Below are 21,138 nucleotides of genomic sequence, written 5' to 3'. Positions count from 1 at the left end.
AACTTATTCTGGTGTTACCATTTAGTGGTCAATTGTACGGAATATGTACTGGGATCAGGTCTCTGCTTTTTGCAGATGATGTGGTCCTGATGGCTTCATCTGGCCGGGATCTTCAGCTCTCACTGGATCGGTTCGCAGCAGAGTGTGAAGCGACCGGAATGAGAATCAGCACCTCCAAGTCCGAGTCCATGGTTCTCGCCCGGAAAATGGTGGAATGCCATATCCGGGTTGGGGAGGAGACCCTGCCCCAAGTGGAGGAGATCAAGTACCTAGGAGTCTTGTTCACGAGTGGGGGAAGAGTGGATGGTGAGATCGACAGGCGGATCGGTGCGACGTCTTCAGTAATGCGGACGTTGTATCGATCCGTTGTGGTGAAGAAGGAGCTGAGCCGGAAGGCAAAGCTCTCAATTTACCGGTCGATCTACGTTCCCATCCTCACCTATGGTCATGAGCTTTGGGTCATGACCGAAAGGATAAGATCACGGGTACAAGGGGCCCAAATGAGTTTGGGTCTCTCCCTTAGAGATAGGGTGAGAAGCTCTGTCATCCGGGAGGAACTCAAAGTAAAGCCGCTGCTCCTCCACATGGAGAGGAGCCAGATGAGGTGGTTCGGGCATCTGGTCAGGATGCCACCCGAACGCCTCCCTAGGGAGGTGTTTAGGGCACGTCCAGCTGGTAGGAGGCCACGGGGAAGACCCAGGACACGTTGGGAAGACTATGTCTCCCGGCTGGCCTGGGAACGCCTCGGGATCCCCGGGAAGAGCTAGACGAAGTGGCTGGGGAGAGGGAAGTCTGGGTTTCCCTGCTTAGGCTGCTGCCCCCGTGACCCGACCTCGGATAAGCGGAAGAAAATGGATGGATGTACTGTGCAATTTACTAATAAGAGTTTCAATCAATCAAACATGCATATGTGACAATAACATCTGCTTTAGAATGTGCAGTGCACAACTGCGCACACAACAGCTGTAAATAACCACGCCCCCCACCTCCCGATATCGGAGGTGTCAAGGTTGGCAAGTATGGTGATAATATTATCCATCCATCAATTTTCTACCGCTTATTCACTTTGGGGTGGCTGGTGCCTATGTCAGCCACAATCGGGCGGAAGGCGGCGTACATCCTGGACAAGTCACAGGGCCATCACAGATAGACAACATTCACATATGATGCTCGTAAAAAACTAAATTCTCACATTTTACTTTTTTTATCTCGTAATTTTTTGGCCTCATATTCCTTCTTGATCATTATGAAATATACATATATGCATATTTAGAAGATATATTCCGGCGTCAGGGGGCGGGAAGAGCGACATCGAGGCGGGAAGGAGGAAGAGGGAGGAAGAGGAGGACGAGCGTCGGTGTGTTCGCCTGCAGGAATCCGGGAGTCAAGTCTAGGCACTCGGCCACGATGCTCAGATCTGAGCGTGTGGTCTGACTTGGGAAAGAGTCGTCGAGAAAAAACAAAGACAAAAATAGCGAGGCGTTTCCGGGAGGTAAACAAGTTGCAGATTTTGGAGGACATGAACACCAACGATGCCAAGGAATATCTGGCACGGCGGGAGATCCCCCAACTATTTGAGGTGAGAGGCGTGGACTTGCATCTAACTCTCCACATTATATCAACTGCATCTTCAATGGCTTTACTACTAATTGACAAGCCTGTTAGACATGATTGACAGCTGGTGGACACAACGTGCCTCATGAAAAAAAAAAAAAAGAAGCAGAGTGCGTGTCTCCCATCTCACTATTCATCAGTTTTAACTTGATTGCAGTCATTTGGAAGACAAACCTACATTTATTCAAATGTAATGGTGACCCAGCATGGTAGTTTGACTACAGCAGTGCTTCTCAACCTTTCTTCAGTGATGTAAACATTTGTTTAATTCAAGTAACCCTAATCCAGGGGTCGGGAACCTTTTTGGCTGAGAGAGCCAAAAAGCCAAATATTTTAAAATGTATTTCCTTAAGAGTCATATAATATTTTTTTTTAACACTGAACACAACTAAACGCGTGCATTTTCAAGTAAGACCAACATTTCTAGAGTATAATAGGTCTCATATTCTTTGTAACCAATCAATCAATCAATGTTTATTTATATAGCCCCAAATCACAAATGTCTCAAAGGACTGCACAAATCATTACGACTACGACATCCTCGGAAGAACCCACAAAAGGCAAGGAAAACTCACACCCAGTGGGCAGGGAGAATTCACATCCAGTGGGACGCCAGTGACAATGCTGACTATGAGAAACCTTGGAGAGGACCTCAGATGTGGGCAACCCCCCCCCCCCCTCTAGGGGACCGAAAGCAATGGATGTCGAGCGGGTCTAACATGATACTGTGAAAGTTCAATCCATAGTGGCTCCAACACAGCAGCGAGAGTTCAGTTCAAAGCGGATCCAAGACAGCAGCGAGAGTCCCGTCCACAGGAAACCATCTCAAGTGGAGGCGGATCAGCAGCGTAGAGATGTCCCCAACCAATACACAGGCGAGCGGTCCATCCTGGGTCCCGACGAGCGGTGCATCCTGGGTCTCGGCTCTGGAAAGCCAGTACTTCATCCATGGTCATCGGACCGGACCCCCTCCTCAAGGGAGGGGGGGACATAGGAGAAAGAAAAGAAGCGGCAGATCAACTGGTCTAAAAAGGAAGTCTATTTAAAGGCTAGAGTATACAGATGAGTTTTAAGGTGAGACTTAAATGCTTCTACTGAGGTAGCATCTCGAACTGTTACATCAATGACATTGTTATTCTGAAGCTCACTGTGGAGGGGGCGTGGCCTGCGGGCCTGCAGCGAACTGGGGTGTTGCCAGGACCGGCCTTGAAATCAGCGAGAGCTGCGTAGATGGCCCACCTGAGCCTTGTTATCTAATCACCTGTCGCTCTGTTTATAAGCAGCAGCCAGGAGGAGAGACGGGGTTGGGGCTGGAGCCAGAGCGCGAGCGAGAACGAAAGAGAAAAATACAATTGCTGGAAAGCAATTGAGAGACTTATTGAAAAATAAAACAATATTGTAACCCCGAAACAGGCTCTCATGTCGGTGCTTGGTGGTCTGAAGAACAAGCCCCACACTAAATGATAAATGGGTTGTACTTGTATAGCGCTTTTCTACCTTCAAGGTACTCAAAGCGCTTTGACACTACTTCCACATTTACCCATTCACACACACATTCACACACTGATGGAGGGAGCTGCCATGCAAGGCGCCAACCAGCACCCATCAGGACCAAGGGTGAAGTGTCTTGCTCAGGACACAACGGACGTGACGAGGTTGGTTTTAGGTGGGATTTGAACCAGTGACCCTCGGGTTGCGCACGGCCACTCTTCCACTGCGCCACGCCGTCCCTAACTAACCAATAATAAATAAATAACTTCTTAACGCAACTTCTTGAACAGGTGCGGTAGTAAACGGATGGATGGACTAAAAATGCATGAGAATGTTTTATGCTTTGAACATTATTTTTAACACTTATTACAAGTGGAATTATTCATTACTTATCGTGTTAAGCAATGTCAGCTCAGATTTATCTGAGAGCCAGATGCAGTCATCAAAAGAGCCACATCTGGCTCTAGAGCCACATCTGGCTCTAGAGCCACAGGTTCCCTACCCCTGGTCTAATCAGAGCAAAGCATTTTTGGTTGAAAAAAAGAGATAAAGAAGTAAAATACAGCACTATGTCATCAGTTTCTGATTTATTAAATTGTATAACAGTGCAAAATATTGCTCATTTTAGTGGTCTTTCTTGAACTATTTGGAAACACAAGATATAAAAATAACAACTTGTTGAAAAATAAACAAGTGATTCGAGTCAGGTAATAATGTCATTGCTACACCTGTCCTGCTGTTCGGTCCGGTGAAAACTGCTCTCATATGAAACTTATCTCAACTGCATTATGCCAGTTATTTGAAGTAACACACAAATGAATAACATTGATTAAAAAGTAATTCCGTTAGCTGGGCTCGAATTCAACCACGGCAACCGTGACAAAATCCGCGAGATCAATCAATCCACATAGAAGTAATCATCAACTTAAAGTGCCCTCTTTGGGGATTGTAATAGAGATCCATCTGGATTCATCAACCTACTTATAAACATTTCTTCACAAAAAAATAAATCTTTAACATCAATATTTATGGAACATGTCCACAAAAAATATAGCTGTCAACACTGAATATTGCATGCCGTATTTCCTTGAATTGCCGCAATCCCCTGTCATAATTTTCAAAATGGAGGAGGCTGATTTCAATACCGGTAATTTGAAATCGCATAAAGGGAAGAAGATTAAGAGCTATTCAGTAGGATTTAAGGTCCAAGCTTACATCACACTCCAATTTTTACTGCATACCTTTGGTAAGTGCCGGAGTGAGAAAAGGTTTTAAAATAACTAGCGCATGCTTACTTTTACTGCATGACTTTGATAAGAGGTTTTAAATTAATTAGCGCCCCGGCGATAATTGAAGGAAATACGGTATATGTATTTTTTTACCACAGTTTATGAACTTACATTCATATTTTGTTGAAGTATTATTCAATAAATATATTTATAAAGCATTTAATTGTTGCTATTTTTAGAATATTTAAAAAAAATCTCACATACCCCTTGGCATACCTTCAAGTACCCCCATATGAGAACCACTGGACTACAGTACTGTACACACTAGGGCTGGGCGATATATCGATATACTCGATATATCGATATACTCGATATATCGCGGGTTTGTCCCTCTGCGATATAGAAAATGACTATATCGTAATATTCGAGTATACGTTCTCACGCAGTTGCTTTTAGCTGCGGGCATTAAACTTCAGGCTCTTCTCGCTCTTTCCTGTCTCTCCTTCTCACAGACAAGTGCACTTTCTTACATACGTCACATACGTATACGCCCTCGCGGAGCAGAGAATTAGCAGCACGGGTAACGTTAGCTGTGATGCTAGCGGAGCTATGCTAATGGTAAAACGTGAGAAAGAAGGTGCGAATGAAGGAAGAATTAATTCCCAATAAAAACAGAAGGGCGTCCATCGTCTGGCGGTGGTTTGGCTTCAAGTGGGAATATGACGACCAGACAACCCTAATTTGTCAAGTGTGGGGCAAAAGCGTTGCTACAAAAAGTAGCATCACTGCTAAAAATGTAGTATCATTTGAAAAGTCACTTGCTAGAGAATGAAGAGAATTTCATAACGTCCGTATAGTAACATACCACATAGTGAAGGACGAATACTATTTGATTTCCTATAATGCAGCTCATTTATATTTGACACTTAAAATGTCTCTGACAATCTTGCACTTTATGTTTTGAAATGACTTGAATGTTTGTGCCACTGCTTAATAACTGTTTAATAAATACAGTTTTGGTCAATTGACTTAGTTGTGATTTCCTTCTCTGCATGAAAGTTTAAAAGTAGCATATATTAATGCAGTATGAAGAAGAATGTTTGAATGTAGACACATAGAATCATCATATTGCTGTGATTATATGCATCAAGTGTTCATTCAAGGCTAAGGCAAAAATATGGAGATATCGTACATCACAATATGGCCTAAAAATATAGAGATATTAAAAAAAGGCCATATCGCCCAGCCCTAGTACACACCATAAAATAATAATTATTCATTATGAAGCAATTCAGAGTGGAGTTAATCTAATTCTTCAACCTTTTCTGAGCCGAGGCAGGTTTTATTCATTGAAAAAATTCCGAGGCACACCACCAGCAGACATTATTAAAAAATTAAATTCAGCAGCAGATAGACAATTAAAAGTTGTTTTTGCAATTTTTGGATTGGAATTTAAACCATAACCAACCATGCTTCACTATAGCTCTTGTCTCAAAGTAGGTGTACTGTCACCATCCGTCACATCACACCCTGACTTATTTTGAGGTTTTTGACGTTTTCCTGTGTCGTGTTTTAGTTCTTGTCTTGCGCTCCTGTTTCGGTAGCTTTTTCTGTTTTGTTGGTATTTTCCTGTTGCAGTTTCATGTCTTCCTTGAACGCTATTCCCCGCACCTGCTTTGTTTTGGCAATCAAGACTATTTAAGTTATGCGGACGCTATCCTTCTTTGTGGGGACGTTGTTGACTGTCATGGACACATGTACTTTTTGGACTTTGCTTGATTGATTGATACTTTTATTAGTAGATTGCACAGTACAGTACATATTCTGTACAATTGACCACTAAATGGTAACACCCCAATAAGTTTTTCAACTTCTTTAACCTTCGTCTTGTGTTAGGGTCGGCACCGACCCGTTTTTGTTTTTAAATGCATAAAAGAACCACATAAATTTATTTTTATGCATCAAGGCTTTTTGACTTTGTCAGGAACCTCTATTTCAACAAAATAAAACTTGTTTTTTTTGTTTCACTAAATTATAAAATGCTCTGGTTGAAATTATGACCTTGGTGTTGTTAGGGTCGGTTGCGACGCAGTTATAAAAATAAGACTATAAAGAAATAAGTAGAGCCAAAACTGAACACACTGACGGCCAGCTCCTCTCCCAATCATGTGAGCTTTAGTGGATTCTCATTTTACCTTGTTATCCAGTACAAAAACAAACAACATTTATGTGGTTCTTTTATGCATTTAAAAACTAAAATGTCCAGACATTTGAGTTCAATTCAGTATAGAGTTGTTACTATGTTAAAATTATTAAAATGAAAAAATAAATAAAACAAATGTATTTAAGAGATGTGTTCTAATACCCCCAGTAATGGTCAACAACCTTTTTTTTATTTATACAATTCTCTTGAGGTTCGTTTTACCATTTTTTTAAATTGAAATCGAGGGGTATACTGACAAAAAAAGGCCCAATGGCCCACACCAAAAATATTAAAACCAATATTTTCATGGATAAGGAAACCTAACGAGGTAACCAAGAGATGAGAAACAAATTTGATGATAGATAATTGTTTTTAGTGTATTTTACAGCTGATTTAAGACATGGGTCAAAACCGACCCGTTAACATAAGAGATGGTAACAGAAAGCTAACACAAGAGGAAGGATAAGTTGGGGTCCACGTTAATCAATTCATGGCAGACGCTGTCTGCTCCACACGCTGCAAGTCTTTGCTGTCGTCCAGCATTCCATTTTTGTTTACTTTGCAGCATGTTCAGTTTTAGTTACGTTTTTGCATAGCCATGCCTAAGCTTCAATGCCTTTTCTTAGCGGCACTTTGTTTATTTTTGGTTTAAGCATTAGATACCTTTTCATGTACACCCTGCCTCCCGCATATTGTGATCATGACAAACCATGTTCCCGACATCTACAAAACAATTAGCTACCTTCTTCCTCCTACTGATATGGAAAAGTAGCGTATTTTTTGGACTTTAAGTCGCAGTTTTTTTCATAGTTTGGCCAGGGGTGCGACTTACACTCTGGAGTGACTTATGTGTGAAATTATTAACACATTACCGTAAAATATCTAATAATATTATTAAGCTCATTCACCACTAGTCGTATAAGATTTCAGGGGATTTATGGATTAGGAGTGAGAGATAGTTTGGTAAAGGTATAGCATGTTCTATATGTTATAGTTATTTGAATGACTCTTACCATAATATGTTAGGTTAACATAGCAGTTGCTTATTTATGCCTCATATAACCTACACTTATTCAGCCTGTTGTTCACTATTCTTTATTTATTTTAAATTGCCTTTTATGTCTATTCTTGGTGTTGGATTTTATCAAATACATTTCCCCCAAAAATGCGACTTATATTCCGAAAAATACGGTAATTAAAGTGCACTTTTTGTACAGAACGCCACTACAATTGTTTAAAACAAATAAAGTGCACTTTTGTGCATTATGCTCACAAGATATTTCAATAAGTGTGACTTATATGTTTTGTTTTATTCTTCTTTATCATGCATTTTTGGCAGGTGCGACTTATACTCCGGAGCGACTTATACTACGAAAAATGCGGTATTACTTGGTTACTCGGCCAAGCTCTAGACAACACAGACACTCAACATCCATCCATTTTTCTACCGCCTGTCCCTTTTGGGGTCGCTGTAGGCGGTGTACACCCTGGACAAGTCGCCACCTCATCACAGGACATAGAGCAGGGGTAGGGAACCTATGGCTCTAGAGCCAGATGTGGCTCTTTTGATGACTGCATCTGGCTCTCAGATCTTAGCTGACATTGCTTAACACGATAAGTAATGAATAATTCCGCTGGTAATCACAGTGTCAAAAATAACGTTCAAATTATAAAAAATTCTCATGCATTTTAATCCAACCATCCGTTTTCTATCGCACCTGTTCAAGGTGCCATTAATGGTAAGAAGTATTATATTTTTTATTGGTTTTGATTGATTGATTGATACTTTTATTAGTAGATTGCACAGTTCAGTACATATTCCTTACAATTGACCACTAAATGGTAACACCCCAATAAGTTTTTCAACTTGTTTAAGTCGGGGTCCACGTTAATCAATTCATGGTACAAATATATACTATCAACATAATACAGTCATCACACAAGTTAATCATCATAGTATATACATTGAATTATTTACATTATTTACAATCTTGGGTTTGGTTGATATCAGAACTTCAGTCATCAACAATTGCATCAACAGAGAAATGTGGACATTGAAACAGTGTAGGTCTTATTTAGTAGGATATGTACAGCCAGCAGAGAACATAGTGAGTTCACATAGCATAAGAACAAGTATATACATTAGAAGTACATTTGAGTTGTTTATAATCCGGGGAGATGGGATGTGAATGGAGGAGGGTATTAGTAAAGTGTTGAAGTTGCCTGGAGGTGTTGTTTTAGAGCGCTTTTGAAGGAATATAGAGATGCACTTACTTTTACACCTGTTGGGAGTGCATTCCACATTGATGTGGCATAGAAGGAGAATGAGTTAAGACCTTTGTTAGATCGGAATCTGGGTTTAACGTGGTTTGTGGAGCTCCCCCTGGTGTTGTGGTTATGGCGGTCATTTACGTTAAGGAAGTAGTTGGACACGTTCTTCGGTATCAGGGAGGTGTAGCGGATTTTATAGACTAGGCTCAGTGCAAGTTGTTTTACTCTGGTTAACTTTGGAATAACAATGTTATTAAAATAAAAGAGACTTATTGTACTCTAAAAATGTTGGTCTTACTTAAAAAAAAAAGCACGCATTTAGTTGTATTCAATGTTAAAAAAATTATATGGCTGTCACGGAAATACATTTTGAAATACCTAGCTTACATGGCTCTCTCAGCCAAAAAGGTTCCCGACCCCTGACATAGACACTCAACAACGGCACCTTATTCATGGATTATAATTACTGGTTTGCAAGAAATATTTTTAACCCAATTAGGTGAAATGACATAATTTCCCACGGCACACTAGGCTCAGTGGTTGAAAAACACTGATCTAATCAATACATGCAATCACAGCTTACACTTCAAACTACTGAGAGCAATGAAGTGACACGCCATCCTCATAATGGTCGTGTAATTTCACCGCTTTTGTTTTTAAGTGCGCTCATAATCGCCCCGCTAAAAGAAAGGAGCGCTGGAGTGTGTTGTCTTTAATTGGATGAAGGAGGGAGCCCAACGGTTGTCTAATAAAGAACATCAGGACAAAGACGCCTCACTTCTCCTGTCTTTACCTGCAGAGCCTGCTGACGGGTTTGATGTACTACCGGCCCGATGACCCCATCGATTACTTGGAGGGCTGCCTGAAGAAAGTGCGCGAGCTGGGGGGCCCAGAAAAGGTGAGGTGGGACACCTTTGTGGGCCAGGAGAAGAAGTCGCTGCCGCCTATCAACGGAGGACAGTCGCGCCGCTCGCTCTTCAGAAATGGTGAGAAACTGCACAGAAATTGCGTGGAAATGCGTCATATGATGAGAATCATATTCAGTACATATTTTGTCGGTACCGATTCACGTCAAATCAAACCATATCGTATTTCCATACCTTTGAATTTTTTGGATCAAGCACTTATCCATCCATTTTCTACCGCTTATTCCCTTTTGGGGTCGCGGGCGCCTATCTCAGCTACAATCGGGCGGGAGGCGGGGTACACCCTGGACAAGTCGCCACCTCATCACAGGGCCAACACAGATAGACAGACAACATTCACACTCACAATCACACACTAGGGCCCATTTTAGTGTTGCCAATCAACCTATCCCCAGGTGCATGTCTTTGGAGGTGGGAGGGGCCTATCCCCAGGTGCATGTCCTTGGAGGTGGGAGGGGCCTATCCCCAGGTGCATGTCTTTGGAGGTGGGAGGGGCCTATCCCCAGGTGCATGTCTTTGGAGGTGGGAGGGGCCTATCCCCAGGTGCATGTCTTTGGAGGTGGGAGGGGCCTATCCCCAGGTGCATGTCTTTGGAGGTGGGAGGGGCCTATCCCCAGGTGCATGTCTTTGGAGGTGGGAGGGGCCTATCCCCAGGTGCATGTCTTTGGAGGTGGGAGGGGCCTATCCCCAGGTGCATGTCTTTGGAGGTGGGAGGAAGCCGGAGTACCCGGAGAGAACCCACGCATTCACGGGGAGAACATGCAAACTCCACACAGAAAGATCCCGAGCCTGGGATCAAACCCAAGACTGCAGGACCTTCGTATTGTGAGGCAGACGCACTAACCCCTCTTCCACCGTGAAGCCCGGATCAAGCACTGAGTTAAAGTTAAAGTCCCAACGATCGTCGCACACACACTGGGTGTGGTGAAATGTGTCCTCTGCATTTGACACATCCCCATGTTCTCGCCCTGGGAGTTGAGGGGAGCAGTGAGCAGCAACGTGCGCCACGTTCGGGAATCATATCCAATTCCAACCCTTGATCCTGAATGCAAAGCAGGGAGGCATTTGAGTCCTATTTTTATCGTCTTAGGGCAGGGGTCGGGAACCTTTTTGGCTGAGAGCCATGAAAGCCAAATATTTCAAAATGTATTTCAGTGAGAGCCATATCATATTTTTTAAACACTGAATACATCTAAATGTGTCCATTTTTAAGTAAGACCAACATTTTTAGAGTATAATAAGTCTTTTATTCTTTTTAATAACATTGTTATTCTGAAGCTAATAAATAATAAATAAAATGTCATGTCTGTTGATCATGTTTTTGTTTGGCCATGTGCTGTTTGTCCTTTGGACTATTTAAATTCCTGTTTTTTTTCCACTCCCTTGTCTGGTTTCCTTGGTTACTCATTTTGTCCACCTGTCTCTGGGATCTTTCTGTGTGGAGTTTGCATGTTCTCCCCGTGAATGCGTGGGTTCCCTCCGGGTACTCCGGCTTCCTCCCACTTCCAAAGACATGCACCTGGGGATAGGCCCCTCCCACCTCCAAAAACATGCACCTGGGGATAGGCCCCTCCCACTTCCAAAGACATGCACCTGGGGATAGGTTGATTGGCAACACTAAATGGTCCCTAGTGTGTGAATGTTGTCTGTCTATCTGTGTTGGCCCTGCGATGAGGTGGCGACTCGTCCAGGGTGTACCCCGCCTTCCGCCCGATTGTAGCTGAGATAGGCACCAGCGCACCCCGTGACCCCAAAAGGGAATAAGCGGTAGAAAATGGAAATGGATGGATGGTGTGAATGCCAGCCGTCATGCTTGGAGTAAACCATCCCTACATTGAATCATGGTGGTGGTAGCATCATGCTGTGGGGATGGTTTTCAGTGGCGGGAACTGGGAGACTTGTCAGGATAGAGAGAAAGGCGAACGCAGCAATGTACAAAGACATTCTGGATGAAAAGCAACGTTTCTCATCCAATCTGACGGAGCTTGAGAGGTGCTGCAAAGAGGAATGGGGGAAACTGCCCAAAGATAGGTGTGCTGGGCTTGTGGCATAGTACTAAGCTATGATGTGGGGCGGTATAGCTCGGTTGGTAGAGTGGCCGTGCCAGCAACTTGAGGGTTGCAGGTTCGATTCCCGCTTCCGCCATCCTAGTCACTGCCGTTGTGTCCTTGGGCAAGACACTTTACCCACCTGCTCCCAGTGCCACCCACACTGCTTTAAATGTAACTTAGATATTGGGTTTCACTATGTAAAGTGCTTTGAGTCACTAGAGAAAAGCGCTATATAAATATAATTCACTTCACTTCGTATTTAAAAAGACTTGAGGCTGTAATAGCTGCCAAATTTGCATCAACAAAGGATTGAGAAGACTTTGAATACTTAAGTACACAGGATTTTTATTTTTATTTTACATTTTTAATAGATGTGGAAAAATGTTTCAAAAAACCTTTTCACATCTTCATTATGGGGTATGGTCTGTAGAATATTGAGTAAAAAAATAAATGTATTTCATTTAGAAAAAAGGCTGGAACATAACAAAATGTGGAACAAGTAAAGCATTGAGAATAAATCCCGGACGCATTGTAAGTAGATGAACTTTCCAGAAGTAGATGCTTAGTCAGAGATTTGAGGCATGACTTTGCATTTTCCAATATTCGATCATCTCATGGCTGAGAAACCCTGAATGAGATGCTGACTTTGATTTAGTTTGAACAGCTTGAGCGATGGCGCTGCTACAAGGCACCATAAAGAAGGAGCAGAAGAATAATGGACGCTGCAGTTCTCGCCTTGGAATTGGTGTGAGCTTGCTGAGAGACGTTGGCAACAGGCTGGAATGAGAAAGAAATGATTGTTTGCCAAACTTTTGTTTTTCTTTGATACATCTCGAAACAGTGATGGAAGAAAAGTAGGACTTTGTCCCTCAGAATTCACACAATGAGAAGACATTTTTATGACTTATTTAATACTGTGAATGTTTGTCCCTCAGCACTCACATGGATAACACGATTACTTTATAACCATCAGTTTCAGTACTGCAGGTTTCTTAGCATTCAATCATTATTGATAATAATAAGATACATCCATCCTTCTTCTTCTTCCGCTTATCTGAGGTCGGGTTGCGGGGGCAACAGACTAAGCAGGGAAGCCCAGACTTCCCTCTCCCCAGCCACTTTGTCCTGCTCTTCCCGGGGGATCCCGAGGCGTTCCCAGGCCAGCCGGGAGACATAGTCTTCCCAACGTGTCCTGGGTCTTCCCCGTGGCCTCCTACCGGTTGGACGTGCCCTAGGGAGGCATTAGGGTGGCATCCTGACCAGATGCCCGAACCACCTCATCTGGCTGCTTTACTTTGAGCTTCCCCCGGATGACAGAGCTTCTCACCCTCTCTATAAAGCAGAGCCCCGCGACCCGGCGGAGGAAACTCTTTTCGGCCGTTTGTACCCGTGATCTTGTCCTTTCGGTCATAACCCAAAGCTCATGACCATAGGTGAGGATGGGAACGTACATCGACCGGTAAATTGAGAGCTTTGCCTTCCGGCTCAGCTCCTTCTTCACCACAACGGATCGACACAGCGTCTGCATTACTGAAGACGCCGCACCGATCCGCCTGTCGATCTCACCATCCACTCTTCCCTCACTTGTGAACAAGACTCTGAGGTACTTGAACTCATCCACTTGGGGCAGGGTCTCCTCCCCAACCCGGAGATGGGCGAGAACCATGGACTCGGACTTGGAGGTGCCGATTCTCACCCCAGTCGGTTCACACTCGGCTGTGAACCGATTTAGTGAGAGCTGAAGATCCTGGCCAGATGAAGCCATCAGGACCACATCATCTGCAAAAAGCAGAGACCTAATCCTGCAGCCACCAAACCGGAACTCCTCAATGCCTTGACTACGCCTAGAAATTCTGTCCATAAAAGTTATGACCAGAATCGGTGAAAAAGGGCAGCCTTGGCGGAGTCCAAGCCTCACTGGAAACGTGTCCGACTTACTGCCGGCAATGCGGACCAAGCTCTGACACTGATCTTAAAGGGACGTAAGATACATCTCTTAAAAATACAACCACATTTTGTAAATGATAGTCCTTCAGCGTTGCCTCGTTATTACAGGTTTGTCTTGATATTGTTACTAGTAATGAGTGAGTCCCGAGAGACAAGCTTTAATAAATTTGATCGATGTCTTCTTTGCATTACTAATTGTAAAATGAAAGCTGAGAAAAAAAAGCATTCACACAAACGATGCTCCTCACAGAAAAGGTCTTCCTCCTTTTGAGTGAGTGCTGCAAGACAATGTCTAAATATAGAATACTGAGGCAAGAATACGTAAAACAAATTTGACTCCTTTTGTATTATTATTATTATCTCCAGTATTAAAGGGGAACATTATCACAATTTCAAAGGGGTTAAAAACAATAAAAATAAGTTCCCAGTGGCTTGTCGTATTTTTTGAAGTTTTTTTCAAAATTTTACCGGTCCCGGAATATCCCTAAATAAAGCTTTAAAGTGCCTTATTTTCGCTCTCTGCGAAGACACTGGCCATTTCCCTGTGACGTCACACAGTGCTGCCAATGTAAACAAACAATGGGAATACCACAGCAATATATAGCGACATTAGCTCGGATTCAAACTCGGATTTCAGCGACTTAAGCGATTCAACAGATTACGCATGTATTGAAACAGATGGTTGGAGTATGAAAATATTGAAGAAGAAACTGAAGCTATTGAGCGAATAGCTATTGACGCTATTCATAGCCAAAGCATGGCCGAATAGCTGCGTTAGCATCGCCGGTAAAATGTGCGGACCAAACGATCAGGACTTTCGCATCTTTTGACACTGGAGCAACTTAAATCTGTCGATTGGTAAGTGTTTGTTTCGCATTAAATGTGGGTGGAAGGAAACGTAATATAGTTGCAAATGCATCTACAGGTTATCCATACATCTCTGTACCATGTCTGCTTTAGCACAGCCGGTCAATAGCATGTTAGCATCGATTAGCTGGCAGTCAACATCAACAAAACTCACCTTTGTGATTTCGTTGACTATCGTTGCAAATGCATCTGCAGGTTATCCATACATCTCTGTGCCATGTCTGCCTTAGCATCGCCGGTCAAATGTGGAGACACATTCAATGGGGGTCTGGCGGCAGACACTTTGGCATCTTCGGGCCAGTGGTGCAACTTGAATCCCTCCCTGTTAGTGTTGTTACACCTCCGACAACACACCGACGAGGCATGATGTCTCCAAGGTTCCAAAAAATAGTCAAAAAAACGGAAAATAACAGAGCTGAGACAAACAAATATTGCGAATGCTCGTCTCTCTGCATTCACAGAATGTTGTTAGTGCAAAAAGTATTCGTGTGTGATTTGTCCACAGGTGTTACTTATTGAAGTGACTGATTGACAACCGCAGTGTTGCATTGCAAAAGTAGAGATCTGCTAGAAAAAGTATGCATTGATTGACAAGGATTCTGAGAGGAGAGACTTTCTTTAGAGTTGCAGAGTACCTTCAGTAGGACCTAGTTAGCATGTACTTTGAAGACTTCTGTTGAGTGTGTTCGGATTGCCTCCATTTGATTAGCTTCCAGTCTGGCGCCAAGCTCTGCACACACACATTTATATATGCTCATTTACATGTTCATATACCTACCTACATGACACTTTAATATCCTGTTATGCTGCCAGATGCTTCGTATCACATCCACCATGCTTGTACTCACACTTTAATTATTAACACGAAAAGATGCCCGTCTCATACAGCTGTGGATAGACAGGTCTGACATAAATGCTAAATGTGTACAGCAGCATAACTCAAGCACCGTTTTGTTCGTTTTGTTTAAAATACAGACATGCAATTCTGTCCAGGCATGCAAAAAATCAGGAGTGATAGCTTGTTAGCTACGCGTTTTTTTTTGGATAGTCCATTAAGGAACCACGCTCAGGTCTTGACTTCTGACCTGGGATGAAACCAAGTCCCAATTTTACATATTTTTCTTGTCATTGCAGTCTAACGTGAAAATCCATCCAATTTCTACCGCTTCTCCATTTCGGAGTCGTGGGGGGTGCTGGAGCCTATCTCAGCTTCAATCGGGCGGAAGGCAGCGTACACCCTGGACAAATTGCCAACTCATCACAGTGCCAGTAATGTGAACATGTACTTGTTCAAATATAACAAGCATGTCGGTGGAAGAGGGGTTAGTGCATGTGGCTCACAATACGAAGGTCCTGAGTAGTCCTGAGTTCAATCCCAGGCTCGCGATTTTTTCTGTGTGGAGTTTGCATGTTCTCCCCAAGACTGCGTGGGTTCCCGCCGGGTACTCCGGCTTCCTCCCACCTCCAAAGACATGCACCTGGGGATAGGCCCCTCCCACCTCCAAAGACATGCACCTGGGGATAGGCCCCTCCCACCTCCAAAGACATGCACCTGGGAATAGGTCCCTCCCACCTCCAAAGACATGCACCTGGGGATAGGCCCCTCCCACCTCCAAAGACATGCACCTGGGGATAGGCCCCTCCCACCTCCAAAGACATGCACCTGGGGATAGGTTGATTGGCAACACTAAATGGGCCCTAGTGTGTGAATGTTGTCTGTCTATCTGTGTTGGCCCTGGGATGAAGAGGCGACTTGTCCAGGGTGTACACCGCCTTCCGCCCGAATGCAGCTGAGATAGGCTTCAGCATCCGAACGGGACAAGCGGTAGAAAATGGATGGATGGATGGATGGAATTAATACATTTTTATGCCTAATTATGTTGTGTAAACAATGTAACAAGGTTTTCCAAAATAAATAAACTCAAGTTATGGAAAAAATGCCAACATGGCACTGCCATATTTATTATTGAAGTCACAAAGTGCATTATTTTTTTTTAACATGCCTCAAAACAGCAGCTTGTAATTTGGGACATGCTCTCCCTGAGAGAGCATGAGGAGATTGAGGTGGGCGGGGTTGAGTTGGTGGGGGAAGAGTTATTGCTGCAAGGGGGTCTAGGTATTTGTTCTGTTGTGTTGGTTATGTTACGGTGTGGATGTTCTCCCGAAATGCGATTTTCATTCTTGTTTGGTGTGGGCTCACAGTGTGGCGCATATTTGTAACAATGTTAAAGTTGTTTATACGGCCACCCTTAGTGTGACCTGTATGGCTGTTGACCAAGTATGCCTTGCATTCACTTGTGTGTGTGAAAAAGCGTGGTTATTATGTGATTGGACCGGCACGCAAAGACAGTGCCTTGAAGGTTTGTTTATTGGCGCTCTGTACTTCTCCCTACATCTGAGTACCACCGAATGCAGCTGAGATAGGCTCCAGCAACCCCAAAAAGGACAAGCGGTAGGAAATGGATGGATGTTTTTGTAATGTAAAAAAGTCAATGGCAGTACATTTTACTTCTGTATGTACGATTGAACTGAGAGAAATAAGAATGAATATAAATGAATCCATGCAACAGTAGGGAGGTAACGGTACACAAACATTTCGGTTCGGTACGTACCTCGGTTCAGAGGTCACGGTTGGGTTTAGTTTTCGGTACAGCAAGAAAACAAAATATACATTTTTTGGTTATTTATTTACCAAATTTAAAAAATCTTCCACCCCAAAACATTTTCTTAGCAGAATATTTGATGTGAAGTAATGGGAACCTTGGATAGGTCAATAATTCATAACAACATTGATTTTGATTCAATATTATATTTTGAGCAATGACAGTTTAAAAGAAAAAAAAACATCTTTGTTTTATGAGTCAACATTGCAACTTTTTCTAAATTACATCTAGCCTTTAAGCTTTTTTTTCCCCCACTTTTGTTATCAATCAATCAATGTTTACTTATATAGCCCTAAATCACTAGTGTCTCAAAGGGCTGCACAAACCACTACGACATCCTCGGTAGGCCCACATAAGGGCAAGGAAAACTCACACCCAGTGGGACGTCGGTGACAATGATGACTATGAGAACCTTGGAGAAGAGGAAAGCAATGGATGTCGAGCGGGTCTAACATGATACTGTGAAAGTTCAATCCATAATGGATCCAACATAGTCGCGAGAGTCCAGTCCAAAGCGGATCCAACACAGCAGCGAGAGTCCCGTTCACAGCATAGGAGAAAAAGAAAAGAAACGGCAGATCAACTGGTCTAAAAAGGGAGTCTATTTAAAGGCTAGAGTATACAAATGAGTTTTAAGGTGAGACTTAAATGCTTCTACTGAGGTAGCATCTCGAACTTTTACCGGGAGGGCATTCCAGAGTACTGGAGCCCGAACGGAAAACGCTCTATAGCCCGCAGACTTTTTTGGGGCTTGGGAATCACTAATAAGCCGGAGTCCTTTGAACGCAGATTTCTTGCCGGGACATATGGTACAATACAATCTGCAAGATAGGATGGAGCTAGACCGTGTTATGTTTTTGTTTATTTTAATAGTATTATTAGAATGTGCCGTGGGCCTTTAAACCATTAGCTGTGGGCGCCCCTGCTATAGATAACAAATAAAATCTGATAAATCTATGGGTAAAAAGCAGAGCCTGGCGACGCATGCGCGTTTATCATAACTCTTTCGCTCCCTCCGTCTCTGTCCCTCCCTCACGAATGATGCTGCGTGCACAATTTGTTTTGTTTTTAACCCCTTCTTAACCCTGAATGTACATTGAAAATACACGCAACCCTAACTCAAAATGTCGGACATTTGAGGCATTTAAGAAACTCCACCCGGACAGCCCCACAAAAGAGAACATATCCGGTGAAAAGAGGAGATATAGTCAGTCTATCGTAGCCCGGTCGCTGCTAGCATGCCGTGTGTTGTGTCTCGCTCTGCATTGTTTACACAACGTGCGGTACGCTACTTAATATCTCCGTGTGGAAACTCGTTCAATACCCCTCCGAACCGGACCAAAACGGTTCAATACGAATACACGTACAGTTACACCCCTACGCAGCACTCATTTCTACCCAATAATAGATTGATCATTAATACTGTTGCATTGTTTTGAACGTCCATAGCCCGGACTCGAGGTTGTTAAAATGACACCAGATGCCATGTGTAGCGTGACGAACATGTAAGATATACTGTATTTTCAAGCACTAACTTGTGTTTGTATTTATGTGTGTGTGTGTTACAGTGATGCCCGACAGTCCCAATTTTCCCTACAGACGGTACGAGCGCCTTCCTCCGATCAGCCAGTTCTCCATCGAGAGTGACTCGGACCTGTCAGAGACAGCCGAGCTCATCGAGGAGTATGAGGTGTTTGATCCATCCAGGCCCAGGCCCAAAGTCATCCTCGTTATTGGTAAAGGAACGCGACGACAAACACAAATCACTGTTAAGCCTTGTTGGACACACACCACATTTTTGCCTTTACAACAAAGATCTTGTTTTCAAGCATTCATTTAAAGAAAAACTGCACTTCTGGGGGGAAATCATGTTAGACAAGAACTCGCGTCTTTCTCTTTTCTATGTGTTCTAAATAATAAAAAATAATAATAATAAATTCCATATGCGACTAGTTAAGAATTCAGACAGACTTGGTTAGTGACACAACAACATTGCTCAGAAGACAAAGCAAGATTCTTGTTTCCTTGCAACATTTGTAAAGTGAGGATTATGCTGAGTTTACCATCAGGATGAGTTGAATATGTTCGAGTTGAAAAATGTGGAAATGGTGGAAGTTTGAAAAGTGGCCAATTCATTTTGAATGGGGAAAAATGTCCCGGAAAACTTGAAATTCTGCGAATTCCTCTCGCTTAGACCTACATTTCATAGATTGACAACCCCCAACAAAAATCAACAGGAAGTTTGCAATCCCCCCTTCAAAACAAAAGTTTTGTAAAAACCGGTCACCTTTCTTCAAACAGTATTTCCTCTGAGTGCGTTTGTTGTTTTGGCTTCAAACTCGTACAGGAGAGAGATGGAACCCTTCTGATTAACAGCATAGAACAGAGTTTTGATAAGTTCTCAGGTTTTGATGTTACGCGCCTTCAAAGAACCCCTGTGCAAAGTCTCCTAAAAAATGTCATTCTTGCCTCTTTGAGCTATTATTTGACCCCCTTAAAATGCTTCTAAACTCACCAAACTTGGCACACACATCAGGTCTGGCAAAAATTGCGATCTGATGAAAAAACCTAACCTCAAAACTCAAAATTGCGCTCTAGCGCCCCCCTAGGAATACAACACGGACAAACTGCTCCTAGGAAGAAAACACAGACAAAACTGCTTGTAACTTCTGGTAGGAATGTCAGAGAGACATGAAACAAAAAACACTATGTAGGTCTCACTTAGACCTACATTTTAATAATTAACATACTTTGGCAAAAATCAACAGGAAGTTTGATATTTTCACTTCAATACAACAACTGAATTACTTTCACAATGCATTAGATTCCCAAAATAGTGGCTCCAAGGCGTCTTCTAACGCTTATCCGGCCGTGGGTCTTGGGGGCAGCAGCCGAAGGCGGACCCGACCAACGCTGTTTGCAGCTTTAATTTTAATTATTATTTTTATTATTTGAAACTCAATTTTGCATGTCACTATAAAAGTTATATAAGCATTGCTTGTACAATATTAAATGCAAAACTTGTTTGGGACCCTATTAAAAGGTTAATTTGTTCAACCTTGGCCCGCTGCTTTGTTCAATTTAAAATGTTGGCCCACTCTGTATTTGAGTTTGACACCCCTGCTCTAAACAGTTTAAAAGTGCTAGTAAGTTTTACTGGGACCACAAATTTGTTTTGTGTGTCTATGTGTCAGGTTAATGACAGGTGTTTGTCCACTTTTTAAAGTTAAAATACCAATGATTGTCACACACACACACACACACATTAGGTGAGGCAAAATTATTCTCTGCATTTGACCCATCACCCTTGATAACCCCCTGGGAGGTGAGGGGAGCAGTGAGCAGCAGTGGCCGCGCCCGGGAGTTATTTTTGGTGATTTAACCCCCAATTCCAACCCTTGATGCTAAGTGCCAAGCATGATCCCCTTTTTATAGTCTTTGGTATGACTCGGCCGGGGTTTGAACTCACAACCTACTGATCTCAGGGCGGACACTCTAACCACTAAGCCACTGAGTAGGTCACATACATTGCATTTGGAAAGTATTCACAGTTCAATCAATCAATCAATCAATGTTTATTTATATAGCCCCAAATCACAAATGTCTCAAAGGAATGCACAAGTTCTTTCCTTTTTCCACATGTTATGTTACAGAATGGAATATATTCCTTTTTGTCCTCAAAATTCTACACTCAATACCCCAAGCTTGTGATCACGTGCCGCTATAAATAGATTGTCTGCGTTAGCGCTGGTAATAACAATATCACTAATACCAGGTTTATATTCAAGTCACGAGATGTAAATGGAGTATTGTTGGCGCTTTTTGGATGATAATTTATTGGGTTGTATAGGCGGTATAAAGGACCTCCCATTGGCT

The 21,138-nt window shown here is 42.8% G+C and overlaps 1 protein-coding gene across 1 annotated transcript in view; it reads left to right on the top strand.

The window, feature by feature from the left end:
- The first annotated feature begins 1,313 nt into the window (after positions 1 to 1,313).
- ak5 (adenylate kinase 5) overlaps positions 1,314 to 21,138 on the top strand; it is a 102,339-nt gene continuing 82,514 nt past the window's right edge. Inside the window, exons 1-3 of the mRNA XM_061919657.1 lie at positions 1,314 to 1,579; positions 9,608 to 9,794; positions 18,831 to 18,998. Of these exons, the coding sequence (XP_061775641.1) occupies positions 1,520 to 1,579; positions 9,608 to 9,794; positions 18,831 to 18,998 (415 nt within the window). The 5' untranslated portion in view covers positions 1,314 to 1,519. The remainder of the gene's footprint in view (positions 1,580 to 9,607; positions 9,795 to 18,830; positions 18,999 to 21,138) is intronic.

This window comes from Nerophis ophidion, linkage group LG14, assembly GCF_033978795.1.
Source record: "Nerophis ophidion isolate RoL-2023_Sa linkage group LG14, RoL_Noph_v1.0, whole genome shotgun sequence".
NCBI classification, from domain to species: Eukaryota; Metazoa; Chordata; class Actinopteri; order Syngnathiformes; family Syngnathidae; genus Nerophis; species Nerophis ophidion.
Note: the sequence above shows the minus strand (reverse complement) of the source record. Positions and strands in the feature narration are given on the sequence as shown.